Source organism: Pistacia vera, unplaced genomic scaffold, assembly GCF_008641045.1.
Source record: "Pistacia vera cultivar Batoury unplaced genomic scaffold, PisVer_v2 Contig50, whole genome shotgun sequence".
Lineage (NCBI taxonomy): Eukaryota > Viridiplantae > Streptophyta > Magnoliopsida > Sapindales > Anacardiaceae > Pistacia > Pistacia vera.
Window position 1 is genome coordinate 176,700 of NW_022196335.1, and position 14,839 is coordinate 191,538.

The 14,839-nt window shown below is 36.5% G+C and overlaps 2 protein-coding genes and 1 long non-coding RNA gene across 4 annotated transcripts; 1 reads left to right on the forward strand and 2 right to left on the reverse strand.

Annotated features, from left to right (window-relative positions):
- Window positions 1-483: 483 nt before the first annotated feature.
- LOC116105576 (anamorsin homolog) lies at window positions 484-2,918 on the forward strand. Its single transcript, XM_031391986.1, has 8 exons — window positions 484-752; window positions 873-989; window positions 1,111-1,277; window positions 1,352-1,456; window positions 1,555-1,714; window positions 1,819-1,955; window positions 2,473-2,547; window positions 2,638-2,918. Exons 2-8 carry the CDS (start codon window positions 986-988, stop codon window positions 2,674-2,676), a joined length of 687 nt encoding a protein of 228 aa, XP_031247846.1. The 5' UTR covers window positions 484-752; window positions 873-985; the 3' UTR covers window positions 2,677-2,918.
- Window positions 2,919-5,932: 3,014 nt separating this feature from the next.
- LOC116105578 lies at window positions 5,933-7,983 on the reverse strand. 2 transcript variants are annotated; one of them, XR_004124095.1, is made up of 4 exons: window positions 7,645-7,983; window positions 7,176-7,391; window positions 6,615-7,056; window positions 5,933-6,487 (listed from the first exon to the last, which is right to left on the reverse strand). It is a non-coding gene; the product is annotated as an uncharacterized LOC116105578 (long non-coding RNA). The 2 variants fall into 2 exon arrangements; XR_004124094.1 differs by having other exon boundaries at window positions 6,615-7,391.
- An 867-nt stretch (window positions 7,984-8,850) lies between these two features.
- On the reverse strand, window positions 8,851-10,403 carry LOC116105579 (protein COFACTOR ASSEMBLY OF COMPLEX C SUBUNIT B CCB3, chloroplastic). Its single transcript, XM_031391989.1, has 3 exons — window positions 10,334-10,403; window positions 10,211-10,251; window positions 8,851-9,528 (listed from the first exon to the last, which is right to left on the reverse strand). The coding sequence occupies exons 1-3, from the start codon at window positions 10,374-10,376 to the stop codon at window positions 9,016-9,018; spliced, it is 597 nt and encodes a 198-aa protein (XP_031247849.1). The 5' UTR covers window positions 10,377-10,403; the 3' UTR covers window positions 8,851-9,015.
- Between the last annotated feature and the right edge of the window lie 4,436 nt (window positions 10,404-14,839).

Below are 14,839 nucleotides of genomic sequence, written 5' to 3' on the forward strand. Positions count from 1 at the left end.
TTTGGTTCATCCGTGAGATTTCATAAGCTTTGAAATGACAGGGCTGGACTCTCTATGATTTCAATGGTTAGGGTTAGGGTTTGGTTTGTCATCGGGGAGAAGAGCGCGATGAAGATGAAGAGCTGATAGGAAAACTAAGCGAATGAGATGAAGAGCTGATAGGAGATTAGAGCAATGGAGAAGAGAGATGGAGATGGAGATGAAGACAGCGATGGAGAACTAGAGAAGAGAGCGAAAGAGAGTGAAGGAGAAGAAGATTGAAAAACTGAAAATTGAAATGATAAAGTAAATAAAAAAAATGGAGAAGAAGAAATAAAAAATAAATATTTAATAATGACATGACAAATGATGACGTGTCAAATGATGTGGTATTGCCACGTCACTTTGTAAAGCCTTCTTTGTATTTATAAGAGTAGTGTTATTGTTAAAAATTAAGCAATTACTAGTCTTCTTATGTGACGTTCTCTTTACTTCCATGGTAGATTTCACTTTTTTGAGATTCCATTATTAGCTCTCTTTTCTTCTATTTTGATTCTTCAAGTTCTTCCAAATGTGCTCAATTGGATCAATTTGGTGCCTGCGTAAATGCAATTGTGGAGGGCTCAGGGCTACCATGGATTTGGGTGGTAGATTTGGTGGTTGTATTATTAGGGGTTGCCATCGTTTTGGATGGGTAGATTTGGTGCTCGTGTTGTTCGGGGCAGCAAATGTCGGGGCGGTCAACGAATAAACATGTGGTTCTGTATAAGCTTGTAAGTGTTTTATAATTCGGAATCAGATCTTCACATTCTTGCTGTTACTTGAATTGAAGGATTCGTTTTTAACAAGCAGCTTTATGTTTCATATTTGTAACAATAAATTATTGGTCATAGTTTGACATGGATGCCGGATGGGAGAAACAACTATTCCATAAGAAATTGGATATGTCTTCGCTATTGTTTGCTCGGGAGAATGAAAATTCATGTCATTGTATTTGTCATGAAATATGGGTATATTCTGTTTCCTTTTGTTTTATGAAAATGAGGCTGAAAAGTAAACTGAATGTTTTTTCCTCTCCCTTTCTATTTGATATAATAGATTATAGTTCAATTTGTTGTCTTCTTTTGACAGGTGAGCTGCCATGTGAGTCCTCCTCTGTTGACATTGCCATATCTATCAGTGGTTCACTTGAATTTCCTGGTGATCAGTTCTTTGGCGAAATTTCAAGAGTTCTGAAGCCTGGTGGAACAATTCTTCTTTACAAGAATTTCAATTCTGATAAAGGGCATGCCGATAAGGTATATGTTGTGCACTTTGTTATTTCTTTGTAGGTTGCTTTTATTAATATATCTCATAATGGTTTTCATTGAAGGCAATCTCGGCTATTGAGCGCAAGTTAATGTTTGCCGGATTTCTAGAAGCATGTCGTCTTGAACTAAAATCAGATGTTGCAACTGAAGATGTTCACTTTTTTGGGGTGAGTTTCTATTCTTACACTAGGCTGAGTACGTAGATTATTTTTTCAAATGTTCATTTTACAGATACATTAGTTGAATTTATATTAACTTATTCTAGGTGAAGGGTAAGAAGCCTTCCTGGAAACTTAGGTCTTCCTTTGCTTTGAAGAAGGCCCCTAAAAGTTTATTGAAAGTAAAGTTGGATGATGATTGTGATGTGATTGATGAAGATTCTCTCTTAACTGAAGAGGACTTGAAGAAACCAAAGTTATCACCTGGTAAGATGGCTCAATTCCTAACTCCTTGTTTTTGTGAACTTTCTTACAATGTAGTAGTTTCTATGGATTATCTGCACCTTGCGCTAAACAAAAAGTCTGTGCAGTTGGTGATTGTGAAGTTGGAAGCACAAGGAAAGCTTGCAAAAACTGCACTTGTGGAAGGGCTGAGGCAGAGGAGAAAGTACAGAAGTTAGGACTGACCATGAATCAGCTGAACAATCCTCAATCAGCATGTGGAAGTGTATGCCTTCTTGTAAACTTATGTTTTGAGAACTGACTATCCTGGTCTCCCTTGGTTCTTAGATTTAAGAGTATTCAAGTATATATATGCTATCAGTACAAGTGTCTTACCTATATTTTTTGAAAACAAGGAATAAAGTAAGATACTTCAACTAGTTTCTGAAGGAGCCTATTACTTTTCTGATGGACTCAACATAATGAGTCTTGTATGATATCCTTCATAATATAAAACTTGATCATATGTGCCCAAATAAAGCAAGGATTTAGGCTTGTATGCTTTTTAGGGTCTCACTTGGTGATTTATTATGCAAAAGAAGTGAGTTAAAAATACTAGTTATGAGGTTATTTTTATCTGTATTGTTTTGTGGAAGTGTAGTATTATCATAAGGCGATTTTTTTTTTTCCCTTCTGATGCAGAGAGCATTTGAAAGTATCAACATACCAAATTTCTGATCATGCTTTATTTTCCACATCAAATTTCTCTTTTCTTTCTCAGAGACTAATTATATACTTTACAGTGTGGATTAGGGGATGCTTTTAGATGCAACACATGCCCTTACAAGGGTCTTCCACCATTCAAACTGGGAGAGAAGGTATGGAAAATATTAAAGTGCTCTGTTTTCTCCTGCTTGTTTAATGAAAATTTGAATTGCAATGAAATGGGAGTTGATATATTAATGCAGGTATCACTCTCTAACAACTTTCTTGCGGCAGACATTTAAATATGAAGTTGCAGGTAGTGTTTTGCATCTTGTGCATCTGGGTTACGCGTCCTTAAAAATAGGCAAAGCTAATGTAATGTAGTAATTTTGAGTTTTTTTTTTTTTTTTTTTTTTTAATTATTGCAGTTGTAGCAAGTTCGTTCTCTGTCAGCATCAAATTCTAGTATGTGTCTTGTTTGCTGTTTGATTGTAGCTTTCAACATAAAAATATTAGTCGAAGTAGATTTTTTTTTATTTTTTTATTTATTTTTTTTATGGTACTTGCCTTTCACTTATAAATACTAGAGAATATGGCTTATACAAGTAGGAGAAACTATTATTTCTCAGTACAGAAAGAGTGTTACTAATTCACAGATGTTAAAAAAAAATGGACGGCAATTGGTGACTGTTGCAGTTCATCTTGTTTAATTTTTTTTTTTTAAATTATTAAGTTAACTTATTTGATTAATATAACGTTTTTTTAGAAATAATCTAGGGTCTATTTGTTTTATTATTTTGGATATGATTTTAGGAATAATATTAGATATTTGAGTAGGGTTATTATTACGAGAATAAGATTTGAATAATATGGTTTCGTTTGGCTCAAGTTTGGGAATACTACTTTTAGTATTTTCAATAAAGTTAAACAGTAAAATGCCCAAAAACTCACAATATTATCCAATATTATTCAACTTTTTTTAAACCTCCTAAATTTGTTTATTTAATTTAATTAAATACCCCTAAATATTTATTTTCGAAATTGTAAAAACACCCCTAAACCCACATTATACCAGATTTCGGCCACCACTGCTGGAAGTTGGCCGGAATCTGGTAGGATGGCACACTACCGGTTGGATCTTGCCTGTAGTGCGTCGATCTAGCCTTTTCCGGCCAGATCTAAGGCCAAAGATCTGGTCGTTGATGGCCAGATCTAAGGCCAAAGATCTGGCCGTTGATGGCTAGATCTTTGGCCGTAACCAGACGTCAACGACGACCAACATATGGTCGTCGTTGACTATCAACGACAGCCGTATCTTTGGCCGTCATTGACGAAGATCTACAGCCAAATCTGGCTATCAATGGCCAGATCTAGCCGTAGATTTGGCCTTTGCCAGCCAGATTCACTATGAATCTGGCCGAAAAAGGCCATATCGGCGCACGACCGGCAAGATCCAATCGGTCATGCGTCGATACGACTACTCCGGCCACCCTCCGACGGTGGTGGCCGGCTGTCCGTATTTGATGGGTGAGTTGGGGGTGTTTTTGTTAACTTTTAATGTTTTATTATATGAGGTATTCTGTAAAAAAACAAACATAAGGGGTATTTTATTAATTTATAAATCCTACATTGTAATACCCGCCCAATTCAACTTTTTTTTAATTTTTTTCAAAAAACTTTTACCAAAAACGTAAAAATGTGAACCAAACGGAGCCTATGTGTTTGGTAGAGTATTTTTACCTTGATATTTATGTTGAATATTTGATTGATATATTTTTTTTTTTATAAATGATTTATTAATATAATATTTTCGTGTATTTTGTTAAAATAATGTATTATTATAACTTTAAAACTTATCAATTTACATTTTAATAATATTAAACATTTTATTGGTAATTTTGTAATCAGTAAATATTAAAAATCAATAACCCATATTAATTTCAAGTACTAATCCAACTGTTTAAAAACATCACATTAATACATATATGACAAAAGTACTAATTATCAACTCTTACAATCGTTCTTACACGTATACTCCATTAACAACTATGACATGGTACACTGTACTGCCCACAATGCATTCGTTATGTTATCTCGTACAGTCGTCATGTTGTATATAATACCTTGCCGCGGTTGACTCAGTCCTTCTCCATTTCGGCCATCTTCTACCCCGTTTTGGCGATCCCAATATACTTGGTCATTACCCGTATTATTATTGGTCTGTTCGAAGATAGGGTCCTCCATATTGTACATTCTGATAGAATTATGAAGTACACAACATGCCATAACAATCTTCCCTTGTTTGTCCAATGGGTAATTGTTCATTCCATTCAGAATACGGAACCATCTTTTTAAAACACCAAAGGTTCTCTCGACAACATTGTGGAGTGAAGCATGTCTGTAGTTAAACAACTCTTGTGGCCCCCTTCAGTTACGGCGGTGATCATAAATATCGTAAGCCACTCGCCTATGAGGGGTGAGGAACCCCTGTCTATTTAGAAAACACGCATCAACCAAATATTATTTCCCTGTAATAAAATCAAACATGTTATTTGAATTACAGGGCATCGACAGTGGAGCAAATACACTATAATACGTCAAGAAAATATTTATACCTAGTGCAGGATGTGGGAATCCAGAATTAGGATCATCAAGAATTGAATTTAAAACTTTTGAATCATACGTATATCCTTCCCATCTAGTAACGATATAAATGAATATCATCCTAAAGTCGCATACAACCATTACATTCTGTGACAACGTTCCTTTGTGATTCCGGTACCTATCGGCAAATTCATGTGGAACCGAAGCGTATACATGTGTGCCATCAATGGCTCCAATACAGTCCTAGCATCAAAATAGAATTTTACTCATATTAACCGACTATCAACATTAATAACACAATGAACTTAACCATCCACTAATAGAAAACATAATGAACCAGTACATTAAAGAAATTGTAATATTTTTGGTTGGCTGATATTTCCCATGGAACATCACTGAAGTTAGGTGGTCTGATAAACTCTGTCTTCAACTCACATATCGCCTCTCAAACTGCGCCAACATATCTAGAGATTGTCTCACCCGAATGTTGGAAATCCTCCATCATCGTTCTAATTGTCTCATTTTTACCAACGATTGTTAGAAATATCATAACTTGTTCTTCCACACTACTCTTCCTGGTTGGTCGCAATTTGCCTTGCTTTGACAAAATTTCACATAAGTATGTGAAACAGTCTTTGTCCATGTGACACTTGTCAAAGATCTTGTCAGCATAACCATTGAGTACTTCCAACATGTACTTATGACCAATTAATATGGATATATGTCATAGTTGACGCCCAGTTGTTTCTAACGCGGTAACACCGTAGAGTGCAATGGCTATATCTATCAGTATTTCTTCTTCGTCATCTGTAGAACGTCGTCTTTTTCCTATACGGCTAGACGACGCCATTTAAACATGCACATTTGCAAAACATTGATCAACAATTAAGAGTTGTTGTACTACTTAGCAAAATATAACAGTCAATATTTAATTCTAATGACAATCCAAAATCATATGAAACATGTAATCTCACATAAAACAATAGGACAATTAATAAGTTCATACAGTAGCACACATTTGGGGACATTTATTATTCAAGGTGCTGAATAGAAGTCTGGTTTAGCCATAAAAGGACAAGTGCCCATTGACGCATACAAAAGTGTTGGCAAACACTTAGGACATACAGTGTCATCTACAAATTACAAATTGCAAAAGTCGTTATAAATCCAATTAGCCTTTTCCTCGGGTGGGAGCTTCACAAATATCTCCCGCCACCTTAGATTTTCATATAAGTACTTTACAAGCTGCATGTAAAACTCTGTGGGTACTTGCATGGCCGTCATATGTCAATACAATTGCTCATGGAAAACAGATCAGATGGACCACTAGTGTTCTCTTCGTCCCTCTCATCTCTACTGAAATTGCTAGCCCTCGATCCCATACTTCGCTTCTCTACAAGCTCGTTCGTCAATCTACCAATGACATTCACAAGTGATTGTCCCGAGTCGCTTCTGTTCCTCCTATTTCTCGCTCTTCCATGGCCAGATGTGTTAAGCTAGTGGATTTTGCTGATAATGCAAAATAATTATATATTAATATTGGGCAGTTCAAAAAAAAAATGCTTACAAATACGGTGTCATTGATTAATAGTAGTTAAAAAAGTTAAAAATTTGCCTTGACATATTCTTGCCAAACCTCTATAGGACACGTTGGACTTTGCAACTCATGATCCCAACCAAAGCCCGTGTGTTACAGCAATTTCTGCCATGCTTGATATACTCTTTGCAGGCGAAAGTACTTAGAGGTTAGTTGTGTGACGTTGAGTCTCCTCCCAGCCAATGCTGATAAGTCATCCAACATTTCCTGGTATTCTACTGTTTTGCAACTCATGATCCCAGCCGAAGCCCGTGTGTTATAGCAATTTCTGCCATGCTTGATATACTATTTGCAGGCGAAAGTACTTAGAGGTTAGTTGTGTGATGTTGAGTCTCCTCCCAGCCAATGCTGATAAGTCATCCAACATTTCCTGGTATTCTACTGTTTTGATTGAAGTATCGTGCTAAGTTTTCGCTTGCTCAGATAACAGGATTAGAAATTTGTGGGTCATCTCAGCAGACCAGTTCACAGTATCACTCATCTAATCACAGTACAGTGAGAACGATAACCAAAATTGGGACACCATACCAATCACCAAACACATTACAAACAACATACGCACATTTAAACCTAATAAAGTAAACACAGATAAAGCGTTACCTCGTTCGATTCGACACTGCTTGAAGTCATCACTATAGGGGAAGATACAGACAATGTTGACCAACAAGGTGTATGACAAACTCCAAGTCTGGAAAAACGTCGAAACTTTTGCCTCTGTTGCAAGTAGTAATCAATCCTGCGACGTCGAGACAAATTATACTGACATCTGTGCACATGATCGTAATTTGTTCGTACAATCAAATAACGATGCTGAATCTACAAAACAAATATATCAATTAGAAAAATCCCAAAAAAATGTTTCCACTAATTCAACAATTTTTTACCCCCAAAATTCATCCATTACCGATATATTCTTTTTATTGTTTGTCCCTTTCACGATTTACCGATATATTCTTTTTATTGACATGTTAAAAATAATACCAACAAAAAAAACTTTTTTTTTTAACTTTTTTTAGCTTTATATATTTACATATATGGATGGAAATTGTCAAAGCAAATAGGCCATCACATTTGCATGGTGATGGGTGGTTGGATTTCTTCGTGGGAGTCGGTTCATGTTGAGGCAACGACGGTGGGCGTTCGTGGCAGATTGGTGACGGTGGGCTTCGCTTCGTGGCAGATCGGCAACGACGGGGATTTTAACGGCAAATCGAAGATGACGCGAGGTCTTCGTGGTAGATCGACGACAACGAGAGATCTACACAACAGATCGGCGATGACAGAAGGTCTTCGTGGCAGATCGGCAACGACGGGAGATCTTCACGGCAGATCGGCGACGACAAGAGATCTTTGTGGCAGAAAAAACAATGATCGGTGTGGTTCCTGGCAGAAAACATACGACGGTGGTGGTTCGTGGCAGAAAACACAACGACGGTTGTGGTTCTAAGGTGGCAGACAATGTGAGGTGGTTTTGTGTTGTTGGAATTGAGAGGAAGATGGTTTCTCAGGTTTTGTGTTGTTGGAATTGAGAGGAAGATGGTTTCTCAGGCTGGGTTTTGTTTTGTGATGATAAAAGTAGATGGTGATGGGTGGTGGCTGTGCGTTTCTGTTGTGAAGATGGTGGAATAATGTGTTTGGGTGGTATTTGCAGGTGGAAGATTGTATTTGTAGGTGGAAGATGGTTTGCAGGTGGAAGGTTGGACAATGTGAGATGGTTTTGTGTTGTTGGAATTGAGAGGAAGATGGTTTCTCACGGTGGATTTGGGAAAGAAGATGGTGATGGGTGATGACTGTGCGTTTATGTTGTGATGATGTTGGAATAATGTGTTTGGGTGGTATTTGCAGGTAGAAGATCGTTTGTAGGTGGAAGGTTGGACAATGTGAGGTGGTTTTGTGTTGTTGGAATTGAGAGGAAGATGGTTTCTCATAGTGGATTAGTTCAATGAGAGGAAGATGTTGTGACGGTGGTAAAGCAGTCAAGAGATAAAAAACAGACAGAAAAAAAAAGTGAAGAAAGGACAGAAACTGCAAAAGTGAAGAAAGTAAAGAAGACTGCAAAATTGCAGGCAACAGTCACATGTGTGTCAGAATCTAATTTTCAAAAAACTTTTTGCTGAATAATAAAACAAACAATATTTGGATAATATGATAGAGAATATGGTTGCAAATAATGAAACAAACGCAGCCTGTTTAGGAGAATATTTCAATTTAATTTATAAATCTGATTATTTGGGAGTGAAGCTATAGAAATGAGAGGCGTCTGTAATGACAAATATGAGTTGAAAGATAACTTTATCAAGAATCAACGAAATAACATCTAAAGATATCATTACAAATATACATAAGAATGGTGACGTGATGTCGATGAAATGAGATCGGAAAATTTAATATCTCCACCAAAGATGAATAACACAACAAAAATATTGACTGGTTAGGCGTATTAACTAAGTTGTTGAGAGACAAGGACAAGAAGCCCTTGTGGTCCGACTAATATTTCACTAAGAAAATTAACCAATCCAACCCAAACCACCGGAGTAATATCCACCCCTGCAAGGGGTGGAATCAACTTTCGAGTAGGGACGAGAAACGGTTCAGTGGGGGCATAAACTAACACATACGGAAACTTCCCCAAAGGAAGTTTTGGGTACCAGGACATAATTACTCTCAAGATAAATAGAAAAGAAAACGCGGAGAGAACAGGACCTATAATACCAATTGCCAGCTTTGCTGTAGATGGCTCTAAATCTGCCAAAGCCAACTTCTCAATAAGACTTAAGCTGCCACCTGAGATGTCTGTTACAAAATCTAAAACATTATGAGAGTTTCCTGAAATAGCTGCTGCATTGGATGGTGAAGGTTCAATGTGTAGGAAATCTGCAGCTCCCATTGAGTGAAAAAGTGAGATTTTATGGCCTCTACTTGGAATTCTTCTGATAGAACTTGTAAACCTTTCCTGCCACAAGAAAAACACTTAAAAGGCATGGCATTTGTTAAGTGCATTTATATCTATTATTACTCTTATAACACAGCCATTTTAAAACACACAAAAACCAACTGTAACACAAGTAATAAGGTTTTTTTGGCACAAGAGGAGACAAACAGGAAATCTTACGAGTACAGTTTCCCCAATAACTTTTACCAGTGAGTTGTGTGTATATGATTGTTATAATTAAGGGTGAAGCTCTAATTCAGAGGTAAATCTGCAACAGGATAATATTGGAAGCTACTACTTAATCATACCAGACATAAAATTACTGGTATTTGGGCTATATTTAATTATTTATTTTAAATATTATCTATTTAATATCATCATCAACATGTGATATGCTTGTCATATAAAAACAAAATTTCGAAACTTTGATGTGCACCCAATTCATAAAAACTCACAAGTAGTTTAATGACATTTAATATTATCAAGATAATTTTCAATACTGTCATTTAAGATAGAGGAGTTAAACGGGCATCATTATTTATCTAAAACAGAGACAAAAACCCCAAAAGCAATCATAAAATCCTCATTAAGGTAACTGGGAATGTTTAAATCTTTAGAGAACAAAAACAAAATAATAAAATGTGGAGAAAGATTTACTCTTGAATTTAGAGAAAGAAAGGAAAAAAGGCAGCTGGGTACTCACAGAGAGAGTGAAATGTTGGATGGGTATGGGAGGCCACCCTCCTACAAAACAAAAATACTGTGAAATGGGAAGCCAAACAACTAAAAAGCTAACTGAATATTTAGCTTATTAAATCAAAATTACCTTTACTATGAACCATGCTACCGAGATAAACAGAAGTCGCCATTGGAGTCTCTCTGCCTCAATGTTATCCTTCTAATTCTTATCCCATATGATTTGAGGGATAATATCATATTCATCCCTCAGGTTAGGAGAACTTCTTTTGCATCTTGTAAAATCGGAAAGATGCACTACAGTCACTGTCCCTAGGATGTAGTTACCCAAATGTTAGTGCTGACTCGACTTTGGTCGTGAAGAGAAAATAATAACCTTTTATCTTGGTTCACTTACTATCCTTAGAGCATCTCCAAAGCATTCTTTATATGACCCAAACTCTTTATTGTAAAGAGACTATCCATAAAAACAATAGTCCAACATACTTTTTATTTTTAAAATATAAATTAGAGAGTGAGTTTGACTCTCCACATTTGGAGAGTTAAATTTCACTCTCTATCCTAATTTTAAATAAACTACAAGTTCCTATGCATTTTATTTATTAATTCTCTCTTCCATTAAGTCTCTTTCTTCAAAATAAAGAGCATCTTCATTAAATTTAAAGAGTCTATTGGATTTGAATAAAATTATGTTCTTTATATTTAAAAATTAATAAAGATACTCTTTATTTATATGAAATATGCTCTTCAAAATAAAGAGTACCATTGGAGATGCTCTTAGTTTTTCTAAATTGATAGGTACATACTAAGTTTGGCATTTTTCATTCACAAGTCACAACCACCTTGTACTATTAAAATATTATACAAAATCCATCATTGTCATTAGTCTCGTCAAAATTTTGCTTATGGAAGAAGGGTAGGAATATAATTTTACAAATTCACTAGATGACTGCACCATATAAATGTGGCTTAATATTTTTTTTTTTTTATGGGTAAACTTGATAATTATCTCTCCTACGACTCGAATACAAAACCCCATGATATAGCTAACTCCATTGGTTAAAATGTTTGTCATCTGGCCACAAGGGAAAAGGGTAAATGTGGCTTAACTTCCACCCTTGGAACTTGCAATATTGACACTTAGACCCCAAAACCTAAAAAATTGTATAAGGTTTAACAAATTTTATAAGAATTTAAAAATGGGAACCGTTAAATATGAAAAAATAAAAAATTTTGGAAAAGGAAAAAATGAAGAAGAAAAAACTTTCTCTCTGAATAATTCTGAATTATTGTGTCTGAACTTTCAAAGAAGTATCCTTTGACTAAACAAGTGGTAAAAGGTTTTGTCAAAGCTTTAGATTCACATGTGTAACTATCTTTCATACTAATGTATGATATGTTAGTCATGAACCTAAGAACTTCATTTTAGTAATTATGAATTTAACAGACACCTTAATTGAAACAAACTCTTTGATACAGCCACATTTGATCTTGAAACCAACATTTTACCCAAAATTTCACCCAAAATATGCTTTGCCAAAGCATACTGAACCAGAGAATCCAAAGTTTATGTTTCTTTCAAAGTTGAATTATTGAATGAAACTTTTGATAAATTTGAAGAGGTTTCGATGTATTGGATACTTGTCCAAGATCAATCACACCACCACCATTCTTAAGTTTTGAAACTTGACAATATTCATATAGAATCTAGGACAAATATTTATACGAGATCTTCAAAGAATGGGAATTTTTTTTTTTTTTTGATCTACACTTTATACTCTTAGACATGACAGGAGTATGATGGATGGTGTAATGCTAGGTGTAGGCAAATGTTGATGTATGATTTTGACACCAACAACTCACATGTGCAAAATGCTAAGCTGTTCTTAGAAATTACATGTGATGTGATTGATTCAAGAGTCAAGACAAGGTTAATCAATGTTATTATGCAAAGACTAAACAATAAATGAGAGAGATGATTTTTAAAGTGGTTCGGATGCTTAAAGTGATTCCTACGTCCACTGTTTCTTTTATATATAAGAGCTTACAAGAGGTCGCGTATAGCGAGTAGCAAGCAGAGGTACAATAACTGATTATTCAGAGAGAATATCAAGTTAGTCTCTTTCTCATAGATTATCTTTGCTTTGAAAATAAAGATTATAATAGCTGAATTCAAGGTAATGATTACAAATCTGCAAGTGCATAGGTGCCGTACAAATCTTTTTTTGCCTCTCATTGGTTGATAACTTAGGAAATATCCTCAAATTATTTGGGGCTTGGATAGGTGTGCGGCCCTCGTTCACTTATAGACAAAACCTGAATATGCTGGGTTGATGACAGTCGTAATCTTTCTGTCTTGGGGCGACATGACAGCTGTTGAACAGCGCAAAGTCTTTCTAAACTCTGATTGGTGCTTACTGATGTAAGTTTATGTCAGCCTTGATTTTCTAGGCATAACAGCAAATTTGGTGGTTTGGATCATCCATCAACTTATGACACTTTTAGCCATGAATTTTGGTGTGAAGAAAATGACACTTGACGACCTTATAAGTGAATGCGGTAGCCATGGAAAAAAGGGTCAACGTCCGGGTGCTTGATAATGATGGGGCTGATGCTATGTGAGATGAGGGTGAAGTTACCTGGTTGTCTAAGGAGGCGTTATGTGAGAAGACTGAGAATGCTCTTATCGGTAATGGTGGTGCCGTTTCTAAGATGATGGGTTGTAGGTCCCGAGAGTGGAGTAGGTGGAGGTAGTGTTGTGGCTAGTGATACTAAGAGGAGTTTGTTGGTTGATTCTAGTTTGATTTCTAATGTTGTCCATGGCAAGCGACGGATGGTATTAACATGCTGAAGGGAAGTAGTTCCGGTGGAATGCGTGAGACTCGTGAGGTTAAGGTTGAGATTGAGGATGACAAGGAGGCAAAGCCGAAAAATGATCCTAATCCCGATCAGTGGAGGAACCTATTCTTTTCTAAGAAAACCAATGTGGCGTTAGAATACTTCAAACCGAATATGAACAAAGAAGGAACCAAGATTCGAGTTTCTCCTCCTGAGGAGGTTGCGGCCATGGGAGTTGACAAATAGCACAATTGCCTTGTAGGCTCATTTTTGGGAAAGAAATTGTCTTTTTACTTAATGAAGAACTTTGTTGACAGAAATTGGAAGAAGTATGAAAAGGTTGGAGTGATCTCTAATGAACAAAGGGGTTATCTACTCGAGTTTTCGGATGAGGTGACTAGTATGAAGTGCTTGAGAGTGGCTCTTGGTTTATTGGTGGCCAACCACTTTTCTTGAGAAAACGGGGCCTAATACGAATTCTCGCATTGAGGGGGTGACGAGGGTTCTTATTTGGGCCAAATTCTATGGGATACCGTTGGAATTTTGGACGCATAAGGGATTGGGTTATATTGCAAGCGCCGTGGGTTTCCGCTTCACATGGACAACATCACTAAGGCTGGAGTATGCAAGAGTTTGTATAGAAATGGACTCAACATCGGGATTTAAAGAAGATTTTGAGCTTGAATTGCTAAATGGTGAGGTGATAAACATCAAAGTGGAGTATGCATGGAAACCTATCACGTGCTCTTGTTGTAAGGACTTTGGCCACATTCAAAAGGATTGTGTTCATGCGCCTAAGGACAATACCCCGGTGGTACCCTTCAAGAAAGCCCCAAAAGCTCAAGAATGCAGACAAGTCATCAATAGAAAGAATATTGTTGTCTGTTGAGAAGGAGTTGCATAATGATGTAAAGCTTGATGAGGTTAGTAATTCTTGTGTTAATAAGAATCATTTTGCTATATTGTCCTTGGATTGTATGGATGAGTCGGGGAATAGTGGAGCAAATAGGGATGATGGCGATAAGGGGAAAAGGAGGATCCCATGGGTCATTCGGGGAGTGTTGGGGCACTAGAAAATAAGATTGAATTCGGGTCTGAGGATTTTAGTGGTGTGGTTGTGTGTGAGGGAAACATTTGCCGAGAGGAGGAATCCCCACCAACTAAGCCTATTCCTATTAACAAATCTGAGGAGATAGAGATGGGATCAAGTTCTCCTGCCGTTAAGCGATTTGGAAACTTATTAAGGGTGGCTGAAAAGGAGAAAATGGAGAAGCGGAATGGGAGTATAACTAAGAACCAAAAGATGAGATTTGCCAAAAAGGTAAAGTCTTCATCCAACTCTTTGCCGTCCAATGGTTAAGCTTGCCGCGTGGAACTTAAGGGGTCTTAATTCCCCTTTAAAGCAAAAAGAGATTAGAAACTTGATTAGCAATAATAAACTAAGTCTGTGTCCTATTTTGGAGACTAAGGTTGAAGAGAGCAACATAGATAAAGTTAGTAAATTGGTGTTTCACAATTGGGCCATGGTTGAGAATTGTCGTGCATGTGATAGGGTGAGGATTTGTGTTGGGTGGGATGTGGACATTATGCGAGTTCAAATGCTCCACTGTACGGATCAAGCTATTCTTTGTCAAGTTTGGGTCCCAAAAAAAAAACTCAAAGTTCTTTTGCTCTATTGTCTATGGGCTTAATAGTTTTGGAGACAGGAAAAAGCTTTGGAAGAAATTGAGTCTTCATGCTAAGATTAGTTCCCGTGAACCTTGGGTTATTATGGGTGATATCAATGCCATAAGATTTG

Excerpts from the sequence above, each read along its gene's own strand:
- LOC116105576 (XM_031391986.1), top strand. Across the intron at positions 1,457-1,554 it reads AAGATGTTCACTTTTTTGGG|GTGAAGGGTAAGAAGCCTTC; the intron begins GTGAGTTTCTAT and ends AACTTATTCTAG. Across the intron at positions 1,715-1,818 it reads GAAACCAAAGTTATCACCTG|TTGGTGATTGTGAAGTTGGA; the intron begins GTAAGATGGCTC and ends AAGTCTGTGCAG.
- LOC116105579 (XM_031391989.1), bottom strand. The coding sequence starts at position 10,376 with ATGGCGACTTCTGTTTATCTCGGTAGCATGGTTCATAGTAAAG. Across the intron at positions 10,252-10,333 it reads TAGCATGGTTCATAGTAAAG|GAGGGTGGCCTCCCATACCC; the intron begins GTAATTTTGATT and ends TTTGTTTTGTAG. Across the intron at positions 9,529-10,210 it reads TCCAACATTTCACTCTCTCT|GAAAGGTTTACAAGTTCTAT; the intron begins GTGAGTACCCAG and ends TTCTTGTGGCAG.